General features: G+C 32.9%; 1 protein-coding gene, 1 non-coding gene and 1 pseudogene across 3 annotated transcripts; all 3 read right to left on the bottom strand.

The window, feature by feature from the left end:
• Window positions 1-927: 927 nt before the first annotated feature.
• Window positions 928-1,000, bottom strand: Trnaa-agc (transfer RNA alanine (anticodon AGC)). The gene has a single exon. It is a non-coding gene; the product is annotated as a tRNA-Ala (tRNA).
• Window positions 1,001-1,807: 807 nt separating this feature from the next.
• LOC149884459 (uncharacterized) lies at window positions 1,808-4,026 on the bottom strand (annotated as a pseudogene). The gene has a single exon (XR_016455035.1). The product of XR_016455035.1 is annotated as an uncharacterized LOC149884459 (transcript).
• Window positions 4,027-14,172: 10,146 nt separating this feature from the next.
• Window positions 14,173-15,354, bottom strand: LOC149884458 (uncharacterized). Its single transcript, XM_090096119.1, has one exon. It carries the CDS (start codon window positions 15,352-15,354, stop codon window positions 14,173-14,175), a length of 1,182 nt encoding a protein of 393 aa, XP_089952245.1.
• Window positions 15,355-19,368: the final 4,014 nt, after the last annotated feature.

Genomic DNA, 19,368 nt, shown 5'->3' with positions numbered 1-19,368 from the left:
AAATGAGCCAACGCAAGTTTAAAAATGAAAAGAGGTTTTTTTACATTCGTGAATCTACATGGCAGTGGATTATTCAAATTATTCATTGTATGATCAGATCTTAAGGACTCGATCTTAATGACTCGATCACTCGGTCAGATCAGCCAGCACTTAAACTTTTGTTGTTGTTGTTTTTTTTATATATATATATATAAATTAAATCAATAAAATTACATATTTAAAAAATCAGTTTTCTAAAAAAACGCTCCCAATTAAGAATGTTTTTACATTTTTAAAAAGTTGGCGAAATTTGTAAATTCTAAAAAAAAAAATTCCGAAGGGATAATTTCAAAATAAAATCATTTATTTTGAGGATTCGAGGACAAATTGTCACCAAATTTACATTTATACAATTTGAAGCCGACAAGTTGTATAACGTAATTTGACTGCAATAATTATTGCTTCACTTTCAACCGAGACTCACAAAAAATTTGCTTAAATTCAAGTCTTAAAAACCTGTTCTTTTTAAAACTTTTTAAAATTTAAGACAAACATGCTTTCACAGCGCGTGCAGCAAGAATGAATTAACCGTATGAATATAGCAAATTATACTTCCTTTGGGAAATTTACAAATCTTAAAAGAATTTTTAATTTCCCAAAGGAAGTTTAATTAAAATTAGAAATTTAAAATTAAGAGTAAAAAGTTACAATAACACGTCTTGAATGACTCCGTCTCCTTCTTAAAACGTGTGTATTGCTCATTCAATAATAACTTTTGACTTCGAGTCAGTTAAATTTTGTCTTTCTTTGAACTGCTTCAGAGACAACTTAATGAGGGTTTTTTATTGGTTTGTGTTCTCTTAACTCGTTAACTTTTTAATAAAGATTTTCTAACAGCGGTATGCATTTAAATACTAAGCGACGTGAAAACAAAAGTAAATGGTTAGTTGGAGAACCGGGGCATCGATCCCCGTACCTCTCGCATGCTAAGCGAGCGCTCTACCATTTGAGCTAGTTCCCCTCTCTAAGCGCAGAAAATATTTTTTTATTATATAAATTTAGTAATAAAAAAAGATAAAAGTATGGTTCTGGACTGATCTTGCTTCATGGCATTATTCTAAGAAGAGCGATACAATAGAGATGTTGCTTCATGGTATTATTCTAAGTAGAGTGATACAATTCGAGAGAAGAGCGATACAATAGAGATCTTGCTTCATGGCATTATTCTAAGTAGAGTCATGGCCTACTTTATTTATACGGCCGGATGTTTTGCATTTTGAAAAAAAAAATTGAAGGCCAGTTTTCAAAATCGTAATGTTTCGAAAACTTAAGACTTTTTGAATATTTGCAAATGTATTTTACTTTCTAAATTTAAAAAGTCGACAAAAGTGGTTTATATTCATAAATTTAGATACTAAGCGAATATTCTATAAGAAATAAATAGATATCAAAACAAGCCTTTATTTTAAAACTTAGAATTTAAGTAAACAGACACAATTTAAAAAACAAGAATATTTATATAAAATATTTAAATCTTTTTCTTTTTTCATCAAAATAAAAAGTAATTGTATTATATATAATTTATTGAGTTTTTTCAAATTTTCTCTTTTTAAAAGATTTTACATGATCAACAGCTACTTCGCTGGTAGAGATAATTCTTTTATTATTAAGGAAAATGTTGATAACAATTCTTCCAGCAAGTTTTATCCCAGTTTTCTCATGCATGGGACAAGAAAAAGTCTGAAAAGAGTCACAAAAGTGATTTAACAAATATTCTAAAGCTTGTCTTGCATGTAAATTAAGTTTCTTTATTTTGTTATAAGAGTAGTCAATCATAGCAAACGATGTGCAAACATATTTTCTGACTCGAGTTAATTATTAGAATTAAATATCTTGCTACTATACAATGTCTTGCTACAATACTCGGTGCTAGATTCATGATTTCTGGAGTACACTGAGTTGTATCGATATCAAGAAGAAAGTTTTTCAAATCTGTTAAATTATTTTCTGACTTGAGTGGTACTTTCAAACTATCATCAAAGTTAATACTTTCTTTAACTATACTTTTGATTTTTAACATTTTTTCAGAAATAGAGACATCTTTTAAACCAACCAAAAATCTTCCACCACTCATTTGTCTATATTGTCCAAATCTCCTTTCTAATGGGTCACTTTGAAACCTCCCAGTTAAAACAAAGTTATATCCGTCATTAAGTAAGTCCTCAATCAATGAGGCATGACAATTAAGTGTTCTTATCAATGCTGCAGCTGTTTGAGCACTTAAAGTAAACTTCTCACAGTTTGGTACCTTTTGCAATTGCCAAGCTTCAATCCAGTGTGCCATTTCCCTAAGAAATTCAGGTTTTTTATCTCCAGAAACAACTGCATTACCTAAAATATTACACGTTGAATACTGACTTTTTGAATTTGATAAAACCCACCACTTGTAAAATAATGTCAAAAAATCTGCACTACATTTAAGATCAGGGAAATATGAGTGAATTGCTGCAGAAGTAGTTTCATCAAAAATTGCAAGTGCTAAAGAAACGTTTTGTTTAAAATTGCCTGGATGTAATACTTTCATTGTTATTTTTGGTGCTTTACGCAAACCAGCATCAAGAGCGAGGTCTTTTTCATAAATATTGTGGAAGGTGCTCCATTTTATTTCTCCACCACATACAATTATAGGATCTTTAAATCCATCAAACTTAAAATCTGGAAATAAAAATCTTTTACAATTTAACAAATTATTTCTGATATTTTTAATAAGATGTACAACATCAAAACAAAGGTAAATCTTTTTTAGATTGTAAATAAAAAACAAATCTTCAGCTTGTTGATTTGATGCACAAAGGATTTTTTAAAACAAGAAACATTAGAGGAATGGTTGTCACACACAATAACTCTAACATTAAATTCACATTCAGTTAGAATACGAAGACATTCAAAAATTTCTTCTTTCAACCATTCAGCATTGATTGTTTTTTTAGGTGATGATTTAATCACATATGGAATGTTTTGTTTCAGGCCAACTATCATAAAACAAACTATTCCATTATACAATTCTCCAGACTCATCACTACCAATCATCTCTCCACCAAAATACTCTTCACATTTTTGCAAGTACATTTCATCAAAAATCAAGCAAATGTCTTGAGATATCTTCCCTTCTAATTTTAAATGTTTTGCACAACTTAGAGCATCAATATTTCCACTAGTTATTTTTTTAAGTAAAGATATTGATGGTAAAGGCAATTCTTCACGCAAAAGTTGGTATGACTGTGTAGAAGTATATCGTAACATCAGTGAATACTTTATAATATTGACTGAAAAAATAGGTTTCTTCATATACTTAATTTGCTGTAATTCAGTCAATATAGATGAAAATTGTTCAGCTTGTGATTTAATGTAGGTAGGAAAATTATAAAGCATGCTTTTACGAGATAAACAACAATCTCTTCCATGACAAAACCACTGAGGTAATGGTAGGGGTGAACCTTTGTAAAATAATTTAACATGCATCTCATTGTTTATGCGAATGCACTCTGTAACTTCAGAAATAGATAAAGTACTATGACTCAATTTATAAAAAATTACATGATCATCATACTTCAAGAATGAAAAACCATCTGGAGCAAGACTTTCAGTAATATCATCAAAGTTTATAATCAAATCACTCAATAAAAACTGTCCATATTGATCTGGCTGAAATATTCTTTTAGTTGGTGATTTTCTTAACGAATTAGAAGATTTTATAAGTTGTGATGGACTTTCTTCAGGCAAATTTGTGCAATCAAAAATAGTTGGAATAGGCTTTAGCTTTTTTATTAATCGAAAACGTTGATTCGTATTACCTTTCTTATAATATTTTTTTTCAAAATGTTTGATGCATATTACGGAAGTATTTGTAGGTGTCCAATCTTTTCTATTTACAAATTTAATCCAATTTTTTTTCAACTCTTCATTTTTTGGAAACGAAAATACTACTGTAGATACTTCACCATCATAATTTGAACGACAATTCACAATACAACATTTGTTAACCATATTCTTTAAAACTCCAGTTGCTCCTTTAAAAGCGCTTTATGAAAAAACTGGCCTTCTATTTTTTTTTTCAAAATGCAAAATATCCGGCCGTATAAATAAAGTAGGCCATGGTAGAGTGATACAATTCGAGAGACACCAAGTTCAAACTAAAAGGCTTAACCCTTTGTGGTCCAAGGTGTGACAATGATTTTTTTTTTTAAATTGTTTTATTTTTTTTTTAATTTGTGATAAATCTACATACAAAAAAAAAAAAGATTTAATTTTTTTATTTTAGCTGTCTTAAAAATTACTATGGGACAAATAAGTCCCGACAGGCATTATCTAAACCAACAAAAAGTGTATATTATTTACAATGTACAGATAAAGTTGTTCATTCATGAAACTCTTTAAAGCAGTTTCTTTTATCATTTATACATAAGAAAATTTTACAAGTGCTACACTTGAAAAATGGCCTTGCTTCAATCTTCTTTTTTGAACAAACTTCGCACCGTCCTCGTTTTCCATCATGATGTGGCCAATGAATTCCAAGATGTTCTTTACGAATTGATGGCACTACTGAATAATTTGACTTTCTTCTTTTGTTAGTAGTAAGTCTGTTGGAAGGAGATGATGTTATTGGTCTGCCAAGATTTGGTGGCTTCCCTTTCATAACCATGGATTGTGCAACTGATCTTCGAAAGTCAAGAAGATTTATATTTTCATTGGACATTTTTTTATAAACAACATAAGCATTGCAGATTGTTCGCTCAACAAGACCAAAAAAAATGCGATGCCACCACTTTTTGGATTTTCTAGAAGTGCCATATAGCGAACAAAGCATGTCAGCTTTATCAACCCCTCCCATAAAGGCGTTATAATCTTTTACTGCTTTTGGACCGCAAATCATTGATATGGTTCCATCCTTGTTCTTTCTCTTTATTTCTGATGTATCCGTTCCATGATAGTTTGAAATGACATGAACAGGTTTGTTATCCTTCCATTTAAAAACTACAATTCCATCTTTGGATATTCGATAATCAAAGTCGCCTCGCTTTAGGCACCTATCTTTTATAAAGTCTTGTGGCAGGTACTTTCTTTTTGTACGCAAAGTTCCACAACTTAGAACCTGATTAGAGAGTAAGTATTCCATGAGCGGAACAGATGTGAAGTAATTGTCAATAAAAACTTCATGAAACTTTCCTTGCAATGATTTTGTCATTTCATAAATGACTTTTTCTCCTAAACCAAAATATTTAGGCATAGCAGGATCAATTCTACAATTATCTTTTCCTTGATAAACCTCAAATTTGTAAAGGTAGCCATCCATATCTGCTAAGGACCAAAGTTTATAACCTCTTTTTGTTGGTTTCACAGGATTGTATTGCTTTAATGAGCTGCGCCCTTTGAAAAGAATCATGCTTTCATCAATACTAACGGAACGTAATACACTGTACAGTTCAGTAAACTTTTTATTCAAGCTGTCAATTAGTGGTCGCATTTTATAAAGTTTATCAGTATTGGTATCTGGAACTGCGTTATTGTCATTGACATGGATATTAGATAGTATCTGCAAAAATCTATTTCTAGATAATGCATTTGAAATAAACGGTACAGACAAATCTTGCTCGCCATTCCAATAATGTTTCCATGATGGTAACTCGTGATACCCCATCACCATGTTAATCCCCATAAATGCGAATAATTCAGCTTTTGACAATGCAGAAACTCTTTTTTGTGTCTGATTGATATACAAATTACTTTGGAACAAGATGGAATCCATTATTTCATTATCAAAATATTTTAAAAAGTAATCAACTGGTTTTTGGCAGTCAGCAAAATGCACTTTGACAGGTCCTAAAATATTAATGTAAAATAAAGTGAAATCATGTGCTTAACTATTACAAAGAATAATAAGAAACAAATTATAAATGTTATTTGATTAGTGAATGTATGTGTACATTCACATTCAGAAAAAACTCATAGAGAATATATGTATATATTCTCAATGAGCTTTTTCTGGATGAAAAATAAGCAAAACAAAAAAGCATTTTGAATTAATAAATAGAAAGGTACCTTCCGGTTGATTGAAGCTTGAAACAAATTCATTCTTTTCAATCTTGCTCCACTTTCTATCTTGCTCTACATTATAGTCATTTTTACCTGAAAAACTATTATAAGTATCACAGATATTGCCATCATATGAATACTCAGATGACTCATATTCAGAAACATCTACTTCAACTTGATTGGATAAGTCATCATTACACTGTTGTTCAGCTTGCAGTTTATCTAGTTCAAAATTCTCATCATCATCTGAATAGTCAGATAAATCACTGCTGTCTCCTAGGGGAATATCTTCTAAGATTATTTTTGTAGCTTCGGCAGCAGTATAATACTTTTTATGTTTCATTATTATTATCTCTTGAAGTAAATAAAATCAAATTAATAATACCAAATTAAATAAAATACATCCAAAACAGAGTTCCATAAAACCTGAAGGGACATATATGTCCCACAACAAAGTAGTGAAAATAAACAACCTAGAACAAACTTTCACCTATAAAATTTAATATATATTGATCATATTACTATTAAAGAACACAACAAAAAAGTTTGGGAATTCTGTAATAATTTGATAATGAATAATAAAGTTTTTTCTTCGTACTAAAATCAAAAACATGCGCATATCAGTTTACCTTTTTAAAAACTAGTATTTATGCCATAAAAGTACTATATATGCCGCAAAAAGTTGGTTTGAGATATAGCCAAACAATTATAGAAATGACATAATCAAAATATTTGACTTTCTTAACTTCAAGTGAATCGCCATAGAGCCTTAAGTAAACTGGGACATTTATGTCCCGTCGGACCACAAAGGGTTAAACCGACCAAACTGCCCCACAGTTCCGTCCCATTGAGAAATTTGGGGAATTGGCAAAGGATATTTGCGTAAGAGTGACAAAGCAATAAGTACAGCTAAAGATTTGATTAGAGAGTGGACATTAGTAGGGAAAAAATTGCCAAAGACACTGTGCAGAAGTTGATGTCGTCGACTAGCGTAAATGTTCGCTTATTTGTTCGAAATAATATAAATTATTAAAATAAAAAGCTTTTTTATAATCTTCAAGTTCCTTAGATTAAAAATAATATTGAAGTTTTTGTATTAGTTTAATTATTATTATTATTATTTTTTTTTTTTTAAATTTTTTAACATTCTGAATTTAACGATTGCATGCTTTAGGATTTTTTTAGAAATCCAGGAATTGTATAAATGTTGGACTTGCTTAAGTTCTTGAAATTTCATGTTTTTTACGGCTTTTCTGGACTGATGCAGTTCATTTTTTTTTAACTTTACCAGTACAGAAGTCTTTGCGATAATGTACATGCATGGTTACGCCAAGGTTACGCCATGGTTACGCATGGTTACGCCAAGGATATCTACGATAAGTAAATTTGTCAAAGATTTCGTATCCAAAATCCTTAGCGAATATGAAAATAGTCATATTAATTTTTCGTATACATTCAGATAATCCTAAAAATCCAAATGATATAAAAATAATGGATCCCCGTGGAAAAACAAATAGAAGCGCGGTAAATCACGTTTACTTTACTTATGTTTTTCACCTTTACTTATGGTTTTCGCCTAAAGAGACCTCGCTGTGGAGAAAAAGGTAGAAAGATAAAAAAGGGAGAAATGTTTCTGATGTAAAAAAAACTCTTTTCTTAAATTTCCTGTTGTTAAGTAATTTTACATAAAAAGTTTCAGCTGTTAAATAACTTTATATATGACCTAAAAATCAATAAAATAACTGAAAAAATAAAAAGCAACAAACTGAATAATACCGACTTTTTCACCAGCAGCAACAAATCGTCAAAAATAACACAAAAATGTCAAAAACGAAGTAATACAAAACTGTCAGTTACAACGTGAAAGTCGTCAGCAAAGTGGAAAAAAAACATTGCAGAAAATTAGTGTTTACCCCGCAATAGCTTCAATTTTTCAATGAATTACTAAAACCCTGAACAAAGTCATGATGGTAAAAAACGCAGCTCCTTTGATAGTCGCTATCCCTTTCAAAACTGGGAGAAAATTGGATTCTCTTAAATTCAAATATCATCAAGAATTTAGGGGTGAAAAATCAGTTGATTTTTTATTGAATCAGGGGTGAAAAATCAGTTGATTTTTTATTGTGCAGAGAATGTCTCTTCAATGAAGTTCCTTCAGTCGAACGAAAGCTGTATATTTGCGTTCGGACGTAAATTAGATAACTTGATAATAAAAACTTTTGCAGTCATATTTTCTTAAAGCGATTCAAGTTCGAAAAAATGTGCCTAAATAAATAAAACGTTTTATTTAGGCACATTTAAACTTTTGGAAAATTGCTTTGCGGACAGATAAGTTTAAGTTTAATTGTTTCCAGTCTGATGAGGAAGTATATGTTTTTATTTAAATTAGTCTATATATCACGGATTTTATTGCATCACGAAAGCATATATCTCGGATTTTGATGTATTACGAGAACATATGTCATGGATTTTGTTGTATTACGAGAGCATATATCACGGACTTTATTGTATTACGACTAATTAAATGTAAAACTGAAAAAAAAAAATGAAAAAAAAATAAATAAATAAATATGTTAGGCGTCACTACTATGACTTGCCGATTCTGACGCATTGACATTTTCTTAATACCGCATTGACATTTTTATAATTCTGCATCCTGATTTTCTGTAATCATGAATTGTGAATTCTGGCGCATTGACATTTTTATAATTCTGCATCCTGATTTTCTGCAATCATGAATTGTGAATTCTGGTGCATTGACATTTTTTTAATACTTAATGAATTCAAGATGGCGTCGTGTTTTTAATTTTCTGCAATTATTTTTGTTGACTTACCTTTTTGTGTCTCTACCTCGTGTTCTGAGCCAAAGAGTTGATCATAGTCCATAAATGTAAAGCACGGTTTTAGTTTGTAATGTCCAATGGCTAGCGTGTGAATTCCGTCTTGCAAGATGTGTCTTTTGTCATCGTTAGCGCTGAGTGCGACTTTGTTGATTTCTTCGGTGTAAATGTTATGCTGATGTGATCGGATAACGTTCATAGCTGCAAGCTTTTCATTTCCACTTAATAAGCAGTCTTTATAATCTTGATGAGTGATGTGTTTTTGAACGACTTTATTTTTAACCCCTTTGCATCTTTTCTCTTCTTTTTCATAGGTTTTGTAAGAGTAGAGCTTAGGACGAAGTCCAACAAACTCTTTAATTATTTTTCCACAAGCCTCGTCTTTGAACATACCTATAATCTTATTATTTAACCCTACTTTAAACCCAGCGTTTTCAATAGCAGGATGGTCTTTAGAAAAGTTGCTCGTGTCAAATTTGGTTTCAAGATCGCCAGAAATGTCTTGATAAAAATCTTCCGTTTCGATTTCATAGATGAGCGAGTCAGTGTCAGTCATGAGTAGTTTCGCGCGATCTCCGTATTTAGGTTTGATATAGTTGTAATGGAAATCAAACATCAAAGTTTTGCTTATGTCTAGAACGCTTAGTCCTAAGTAAACAGGCTTGTTGTAAAAGAGTTTTGTTCTTTTCATATGAACTGCAGTAAGGTTTTCATCAAAAATGGTATTTCTATCATAATTAGACTTTCTTGACAATTTCAAGACTTCTTTTCTTGTGGTGATTAGTTTAATATCAACATGCTTTCGAATATTCTCCATGGTTTTTCCAAAGACAGAGTTATTCATGAGTTTAAAAAATTCTTTTTCAAACTCGTTTTTAGCTTTTGCTCTTAATCCAGTGTTGAGATCGATGTATTGTTTCATGAAGGGTTCTTCTTCAAAGGTAACACCTCGATGAATTTTAGTAGTGATCAATCCAAGTCGTTCATAGAGTTTTAGGTTTTCATGATGAATGACGTATTTTTCTTTGTTGTTTAAATTAGGAACGAGCTTGTCCACTTTATTAATTTTTAGTCTTTCAGGAGCTAAAGGATAGTCGTTGTGTAAATCGTGTAGGCTTTCGGGATAGGTTAAATCGACTTCGAGAATACAAGGCATGGATTTCCAATTAGCAAGCTCCTCTTCAGTCATCCATCTGAATCCTCTAAAAGGAAGAGGCTTACACATAGCCCATCCATATAAATTATTTGCGTCTAAATACTGAATGAATTTCGAAGGTTGTGAAGGATCATAATCACTCATGTATTTGTTATTAGCAGTTCCATGTCGTTTGCTGATCATGCAAATTCCACCGCGTATCCCTTTTTCTATCATATTAAGCATATCAATATCAGACAGAAGCTCTAACCGAATTCCAGTTAGTTTTAACATGGCATCCCAACCCAAACCAGGTGAGGTGTAATACCAAGCAGGATCAAGTTTGTAATAGGTACGGCACACGTCTCTGAAATTTTCAAAGATATCAGCAAGTATCAGCACGTCTGACTTGTTGTACAGTTCTTGGTAATCTTTAAACGTTTTACATCCAAATACATTCCAAACGTTTTGCGCATGTGCATAGTCTTCACAGCTTATCCCCTCATCATTCAGTTTGGAATAGAATGCTTCAATAGGAGGTAATTGCGTTTCGGAGAACTTTTCAATCGAGTCCACCCAGTCATAAGGGTAAATACCTTTTTTTCTTAATAAATCAAACTTTTCTCCAGAGTAATATTGAGCAACGTTTTTACATTGGTCGTTGTTTAGATTTTTAGCTAGATCTTCTAACTTGAAACTCATGAACCTGTAGCTATCGATAAACCTCAATTCTTTCCATACTTCCTGAAGTTTACCTTTCTTATTAATAAATTCTCTTACTTTGATTTTTTTCGAGAAACTGATATATTTTTCTTCATTGTTGGGTATGCAATTGAGCTTTCCACCTAATTTCTTGATGAACAAATGACTGTCATAACCGGACAAATTATGGAAAATGATGGGTATGAATTTTGGAAGTTTATAATTCAAGTTGCATTTGTTATGAGCAGCTCCTCGATACTTTCCAGTTAAATGACAGTGATCCCATACTTTGTCACTGTTAAGATCTGATTCACAAATATGACATAGAGTTGCAGTCTCAAAATTCTTTTCATCCTCATCCGTTACCACTTTCTTTTTTACTATATCAATCTTGTCGAGAATCTTTATAAGGTCAGCTTCAAGCATGGTTATAAACTTTTGAGCTACGTCATCCTCTTCGCTTTCAGCTGTGTATATGACTGGTTCTCCTTTTTAAAGGCTATCGTCAAAGCATTTGATATAATAGCAGAAGGAGCTTGGAACGTGCTTTTGATATTGTCTGGTGTACGACTCTTTCGAATTCGGTGTGCAAGTGTTAAGAGGTTTGATGAAACTTTCAAAGTCTGCATATACAACGTATGGAACTCTCATAGACTTGTTATAGTTTTTAAAATGAACGGTCGTTCTTTCTTTAGGAAGTTCGATTCTTACTGCATCGTTGTCATAGCAATAAGGTTGATGCTGTTGAAGCTTTTCTTCCTGGTCATAACCTTGTAAGCAATTTCTGCAATAATACATTTTGTGCTGATGATTTGATGTTTGTGTAGATAATAACCGACTCAAACTTCTAATCACGCAATAATGGTCAGTGTCTTCGTTTGAAATAAGCAACAAATCAATGCAGTGCTTTCGATCTACAAAGTCAGATATTTTCAAAGGGTAAAGTTTTTTATTTTCATACCCAAAGACGTTGATGCTAATGTCTGGATTATTTTTCTCAAACTTATTGATTTTATTAAGCTTGACAGGAAACTCCATTCCTTCCCAATTCAGTTCTTCTGATTTTAGAACCAAGTCTTTATCAATTCTTTCGTTGTCTCTATTTTTTAAATTCAACGCTCGAGTGACTGACCATTTAAAGCATTGATCGTCCTTGTTTTCCATGTTGATGATTGCCTTTTTGTCTTTCAGCTCTTTAGGCAGCTCAATATAGGAAGAACCGCTGATAGGCTCGTAATCAGTAAAGTTAATGTCCATTCTTAAAATCTTAGATATAGTGCAATTAGATCCTAAAGCATTGTATTTAACACTATTTTCCAAGACTTTTCCTTCCATTTCATCCATGAGCTCTCTTACATTTGTAGTTGCTAGAACAATCTCTGATCTTGATGAAAAGCTTGCTTCCCGAGTCACTTCTTCACCAGTCATCATGCTTACAGATTTCATTTCACACGTTAAAATAATTCTTACCTTTGTATTTCTTTCCCCTTCCATGGTTTGAATGGCAGACTCTCTCACCAAATTAAAAAAGGATGCAAGGTCTTGATATCGAGAAGAAGGTCTATAAGAAAATTGTCTCACAGAACCCTCCGCTGAATGTTCAGTCATTTTAAACTTTACTTTAATCGGCTTTGGCAAGGGCTGTTTGTATACTGTTTTTGATACAAGAGATTTGATAGACTGTATCTTTTTATCGATTTGTTTTGCTGATTTGCTTACCTTCTCCTTGACTACTTCAGGAACGTAGGGTTCTATCCAATCTTTAACATCATCAAACTTAGTTTTAACATAGGACGCCACACTTTTTGCAGCTGTCTTCAGACTTGAAAAAAATGAAGGTCTTGGTGTAGGAACTGGTCTAGGTGTTATGGCAGGTGTTAAATCTAAAACAGGTTCGTCAAGGATAGGCCTTTGCAAATGAATTGGTTTTGGAGCAATAGGAGGCTTTCGCACAACAGGTTTTGGCGCTATAGGAGGCTTTTGTACTGCAGAAGAAACAAGCCTTACTTTTGTTGGCTTGATTGAAACTTTTGTCGGCTTGATTGAAACTTTTACAGCCGGTCGAACAAACCTCATCACAGTAGGTCTACGAAAAGAAGCAGGAGCAGAGACAACTCTAGGAGGCTGCAAAGCCATTATAAGTTCCCCCTTTCTCATTTTAGAGTATCCTCTTATTTTCTCCTCTTTAGCAATTTCTTTTAATTCTCTCACTGTTTTGTTTTCCATTTTATTAAAACAAGATTTTATTTATATCATTTTTCAATTTTTTAAATTCGATATAAGAATTTAAAAAGTTCTTACTCCAGAAATCTCATATTTGTATCCATCTACTATTTTTCCATTTCTACTTTCAAAGTACTGCCATCCATGTCCAGTCTTTTTCTGTGATTCATAAGCAGACTTGTATTCCACCACCTCACCAGTATCAACATGAGTTATTTTTAAATTTAAAGGATTATTTCTAATTAAACCAAGTCTAACATATTTAGGATCAAGAGGCTTCTTTTCTTTTTTCTCATTTTTTCTCGGTCTTCCCACTGGTCTCACCTCTTTCGAGTTTTCCAAAATGGCATCTTTATCAATCAAGTTGTTCTCAAACGCAATCATCATGAGCGACATTTTATTGTCTGACGTTTTGGAAACATTATTTTCTTTTAACAAATTTTTCAAAATCTTTCTTGTGTATGTCATATTTTATTATATCAAGATTTTATTTAAATCAATTTTTTCATTTCTAACATCTGAAGAATTTACATGGATTTGAAGGATTCTAAAGTTTTCATATACAATGTCATTGGAACCTAGTGAATGATTTAAAATTGCGCTTTTTAGATTTCCAGAAATCTTTTTCTTCTCCTCGAAATCACAATCAAAACCAAGCACATAATTGTCAATCATTCTTAGCTTTTCTTTTTTAGGCAAGACTTTCCAAGTACTGAGATGCTCTTTGATTTTCTTTTCCATTCGTGAATATTCTGTCTTACCACTCCATACAAGTAGGTAAAGCTTGTCTCTCTCTTCCTCACTGTACTCTTTTGGAATATTAAAATTTCCGTTTTCAGTGACGTAAACAGATTCGTGAAACACACCTGTTTTTCCAAAAGCAAGAAGCTCAAGATGTCTTTTTTTATTTATGTCAGTCTCTTTGATACTACATTCTAGAAAAAATGGGAAAAACTGTTTCATTTTATTCTTACTGCAAATGATTTAAATCCTTTTTCGGTCTACCCACAGGTCGATCTTCCTTCACGTCTTTAATCAATATGTTTTTATCAATCAAGTTGTTTTCAATCGCAAGCATTAATAATGACATTTTATTGTTTGACGTTTTGGAAATTCCGTTTTCTTTCAGTAATTTTTTCAAATCCTTTTTCGTATATCTCATTTTTTATTTTAAAAATATTATTTTTGAGTCCTTTGAACTTAATAAACAACATTCATTCTGCTTCCATCTGATTTAAGCCTAAGCATCTTATCGGAAATGAGAACAGCAAAGGCTTGCGTGTTTGCAGGAACGTTTGAGTTAAATGTGGCTTTTATTTGCACATCTACCACTGAAGTTTTCAACCTCTCTGCCTGCTTGCTTACATCAAAAACAAAAAGAGGACAAATGTATCTATAATTTAGAGCAGATATATTGGGTTGAGCTATAATTTCGTTTGTTCCATAAAGTTTATTGTCAAACTTAGAAGCATCTCTATAAGCTCTTGAGTATTTGTTGTTATTAAAGTCTAAATTGTAATCGACAGCAGGATACCTTTCACTGTTTAAAGTGACATATATGTTCTTCAAGTCGCAGTGATTAAAGACTGAAGGATTCTCTACTTGACTTCCAGATTTATTGGTTTGAAATCCAACAATGACATACCTAGGTCTTTCACTAGCAGATCTTGCGCTTAACCTCCAACTAAAGTTGTTGGATACTGGAACAGCGATGGTGTCACATTGTCTAGATCTGAACGAAAATGGAACATCTACTTTTGATTCAATGATTTTGTAAAGATTGTTGCTAGCTGCTACAGAGGGTGTGACATGAGGCATAAACAAAGATAATTTAGTTAGGTCTACTTTTCCTGCAGCTGTTGCTTCTGTTCTAAAAATAGCATCACTATCGCTCTTTCTCACAAGAGCAAGTGTATGCTTAAATCCATAGAGCACTTTATCATAATCATCGCAAAATCCAAAAATGTGTTTTAAAGGGATGCAAAACGAAAACGTTCCTTTTTTTTCACCTTGCTTGATGATGTAGTCTTGTCTTTGCTTAAATCCAGTGTTGTTGACAAGATCTGCTAAAGCTGTTGTGTCTCTTTGCCACAGCTGATTCATTCCTTCAGACACTTGGAACTCTACTGGATATTTGAGGTAACCAATCATGGTGGTAGCTTGTCCAGGTTGGTAAACAGTCTCCACCTCTTGATTCGACAACTGATAAGAAATCTGACTGAACATATACATAATACCGTTGTTAACAAGAGCAACGACGTCTGCATCAGCGTAGGAAGTTCCATCCGTTTTTAAAAGTATTCCTTCAACCAAAAGGTAAGCCTCAGATGGAAGCGTGAACAAATCTTGCTGTTCAATATTGATTCTTATTTCTCCATCCATGTTTAGATCCTTATCCACTGACTCGTATTCATGAAACTCGAATCTCTCAATTCTTTCATCTACAATATTCTCTTCTGTAAAATTTAAAACATCGGAATTTGCCATTTTTATACATCAAAGAAAAAAAATTTTTTTACATCCTCATGCAATCAAAAGTCCATTTCCTCTTTTTACCAAGTCTTGTATTCTAATCACGTTGTTCTTTGACAATCCTGATCCAAACATAGAATATTCATCTATAACTGGTGGTGCTGCTGCTTTGTTAACAATACTTGAAATAATTTCCTTGCTTTTAAGACTGAGATCATTCTTTGCAGCTTCATGCGGTTTTGGAGTTCCAGTCTTAGCATACAATTTCTCAATGGTCTTTTTACCTTTATCAATAGCTACGTCTTTAGCAGTGGAAATGGCTGCAGAAGCTAGCTCTTTTCCTGCAGATTTAGTAGCCATGATAGCTTCTCTTCCTAGTTCAGTTTTTGCAATTTTATTAGCTAAAGTAGATGCTGCTCTTGAAGCGCTTGAAGATGCTGCTCTTCTCAAGAAATTCTTAAGCGTGTCTATTATTCCACTTCCACCTACAATATGCTTCTTAACATATCTATTTCTATAAACGATCATTTTTTTATTTCCAAAGATTTTTTTATTTCATATCGATATACGCCATCATAGCCTTGTACTCGTCTTTATTAATCCTATTCTGTCTCAACAGCTCGTCGCAAATGGAAACAGCCACATTTCTAGATCCTTTATTTCCAGCATGCCATGCAGCGATGCTCAAGTTCAGATTTTCCACAAGAGCATTTGGATCGCTTGGAAGAATAATCACACCATTACCTTTTTTGACTTTGGTTTCACTTTTAATTTCTTCCCAAATAGGCTTTATAAGCTCTCTGTATTTTAGACCTTTGGAACCTTTTATCTTGTTTGATTCTGAAAAAATAGCACCAGAGTTGAAAAGAATTTTTGTATAGTTATCCTTATCTTCTTTGCTTATAGCGCTGCTGTTCAAAAACTCTTTTGAAATGTTCGGATTGGTTAGCAACTCCCAAAGACCTTGTGTTCCTTCATACTTTTCTCCTCCAACAACGATATCATTTCCATCCACCTCTAACCCCATTTTTCCAATGTACATTTGTTTACCATATCTATTAATTTCATAAGTTCTTTTTTTTTTAGAACTCTTATACTTATTTAAATAGACGGATGAAATGTCTCCTAAATGATTTGTCTCATCAAAACTAGGAGACACTTGTTCATTGCGACTTTCTTCAATGCTCTTGATCATCTTTTCATTGCTTTCAATCAGAGGCTTGTAAAGCTTGCTCAAATCAGTCTGAAGATTAGCATCATAAATATTCTCATTCAAACTATCTTGATAGATTCTTTTTCTTCTTTCAACAAATTCTTTCACCAGTTCATCCCTCTTGTTAGGGTCTAGTATTTTAAAAAAGGACATTTTTTAAAACGCAAGAAAAAAAACCTAAACGTAAACTTATCTACGTTTAACGACTACGTTGATCCTTTTTTAGATTCGCTTGCGAATCCGTGGAAAATCTATGATTTTTTAAACATGTTGTTGAACGCTTTTATTGCATCTTCTCTTCCTTTTTGTATCAACGACTCTTTAGTTATCTCGTCAATGTTGATTTTTGTTTTAGTTCTTATTTCTTTCATCAGACTCTTAAACTTTTGAAGCTCGTCTAAAATCAATTCATACTCTGAATCGCTCACAATGTTGTCTACTAATGCCTTTGAAATGTGGGTGTTGATGGTGTTCAATTTCGACTCGGCCAACACTTTAATCTTTTCATGCTTCTCCGCTTTTAATGTCAGTTTTTTGTTGACTTGCCCTCCTACAATGGATAAAAACCCCATTCCAATAGCCACACCTTCACACGCAATCGCAATAGGAGTAGCAGCGATGGTGCTCAAAGTTCCAATTCCAACAACTCCAAGTGCAACACCACCTGCTTGCAACGTAGAGTCTACAAAAGAAATGATTCTGAAAGCGCGATGATACTTTTTGCTGAGATGCACTCTCTTTTTCCTCTCGTTGTCCATCTCTTTTTGAACCTCGCTTATTTTTTGAAGACGGTAATTATGTCCTCCATCATCTGCAGGAGCTGTTGGAAGAACTGGATAAAGTTTAGATTTAGCATCGTGATTGTATTCCATTTTTATTACAAAAAAAATATTTTTTTTTTCACTCATTAATGAAATTGACAAAGCCTAAACTTTCCCCTTTTTTAATAATAACATCTGACTTGCTGTTACTATGAATTTCCATGATCATATTATCCACCGACTCTGATAGTATGATGCTTTGATTGAAATAATCCAATTTAGATTTTATGCTTTCTCTCAAATTCACTAAAGCTAATCCGCTTTTAAGTTTTATTCCAAACATAAAATTTAATTTCTGATGACTCAGACGAAGTAGTGTGATGTCTTTTTGAGCAAATATTTCATACTTACTTCCCACTTTTACAGGAGGGTGCTTCAAATACTTGTCGAAAAAAAGATATGATTTATGACGAGCCTTTCGATCGTTATTAAATAATTTTTTATACACACTATTTTCCATTTTATTATCACAAAAAAATTATTTTTATAATACACCATTTTATTCTCCACATGTAAAGAATAAAATGATTTTTTAAGCAGCAGAAGCACACACTCTCTCTTCATCCTTTTTAAAACCTTCAATCAACGCTTCAATCTTTAATCTATTTCTTTTCTCCTCCTCATTAATGTATTCTACGCTTACATTACGCATATCTTGTAAAAATTCATTATATATATAATCATCATATTCATTTTGTTCTTCAACACTCATCGAATTGTAATCTAAAACTATAGTATCATTGTAATGTCCATTGTAAGACAAATCTTCAGGATCATCATCATCTTCAGCGTCAACAAATATAAGTCTATTGCGAGGACGTATTCTGTTTGCACTCGCTTCAATATTATTGTTAGGTATATCCTCTGGATCATCATCTTCAGGATCAACCAACATATGCCAATTGTAAGACCTATCCTCAGCATCATAACTATCATCGTCTTCGCTTTCATAGAGTTCATCGCACTGATCTTCTAAAAATTCATTATCTGACATACTCATTGTTATTTTTTATATGAAAAGAAATTTATTTAAGTCATTTTCAATTTTTTCTTTCATCTGTACATTAGATCCGTTTGCGGATTCATGGAAATCACTAGTGATTTTTAAGCGTAATAATAGACTTGACCTAGAAGAAGGTAAAAGCTTCCGGATTGACCGACTTGAGCATCACCAGAGTTGAGCGTGACAACGAGTCTTCTACCAGCTGCGACAGTAGGCATAGAATCTGCTTCTCCGAAATTTCTGTAAAAAGAGATGGTAGATGTAGAGCCGATGGATGAAGTGGATTGATACAACAGCCCTGTCGATTTGTTGTTGAATGAAGTTAAATTTGCTCCATTCCATGAGGACAAGTAAAAATCTTCCAGTCCTGAGGAGGAAAAGAAGCATGTGCTGTCACCGTCATATCCTGAAAAGTAGGTGTAATTGTTGGTGTTGTATGGTGTCCAAGGAGCGAGAACGGTTCCGTTACCTGGAGGTACATTTCCGTCGTACATTCTGACTCTAGACTCCCACCAGTTTCCAGAAGCGCCAATGATGTGCATCCTGATGTATTTCAACGACACGCCATTTCCTTTTCCGTTGGTGTTCAGCAAAACGTATTCGCTGCCATAAGCGGTGTTCAAATATCGAAACGTTCTGCAGTACAGCTTGTAAAGAGGGATGGTTGCAGGAATGGAAGCAAGTGTGGAAATGAACGGTTGAATCCAATACGTGATGGCAGTAGCATTTCTGTTGACGAGCTGAATGGAGACGTCGTTTCTGAAAGGCATGTCCAATGTGAAATATCCTCCCAAGGAAGTGGTGTTATACATGTTGCATCCCTGCAAAGAATTGGCGTAAAAAGCTCCTCCCAAAGGAGAAAAAAGCAAATCAGTAGCAAGTCCTGT

Source organism: Hydra viridissima, unplaced genomic scaffold, assembly GCF_058129835.1.
Source record: "Hydra viridissima isolate aposymbiotic clone 2 unplaced genomic scaffold, HvirCarnegie_v1 scaffold_8, whole genome shotgun sequence".
In the NCBI taxonomy this organism is placed as follows: domain Eukaryota; kingdom Metazoa; phylum Cnidaria; class Hydrozoa; order Anthoathecata; family Hydridae; genus Hydra; species Hydra viridissima.
Note: the sequence above shows the minus strand (reverse complement) of the source record. Positions and strands in the feature narration are given on the sequence as shown.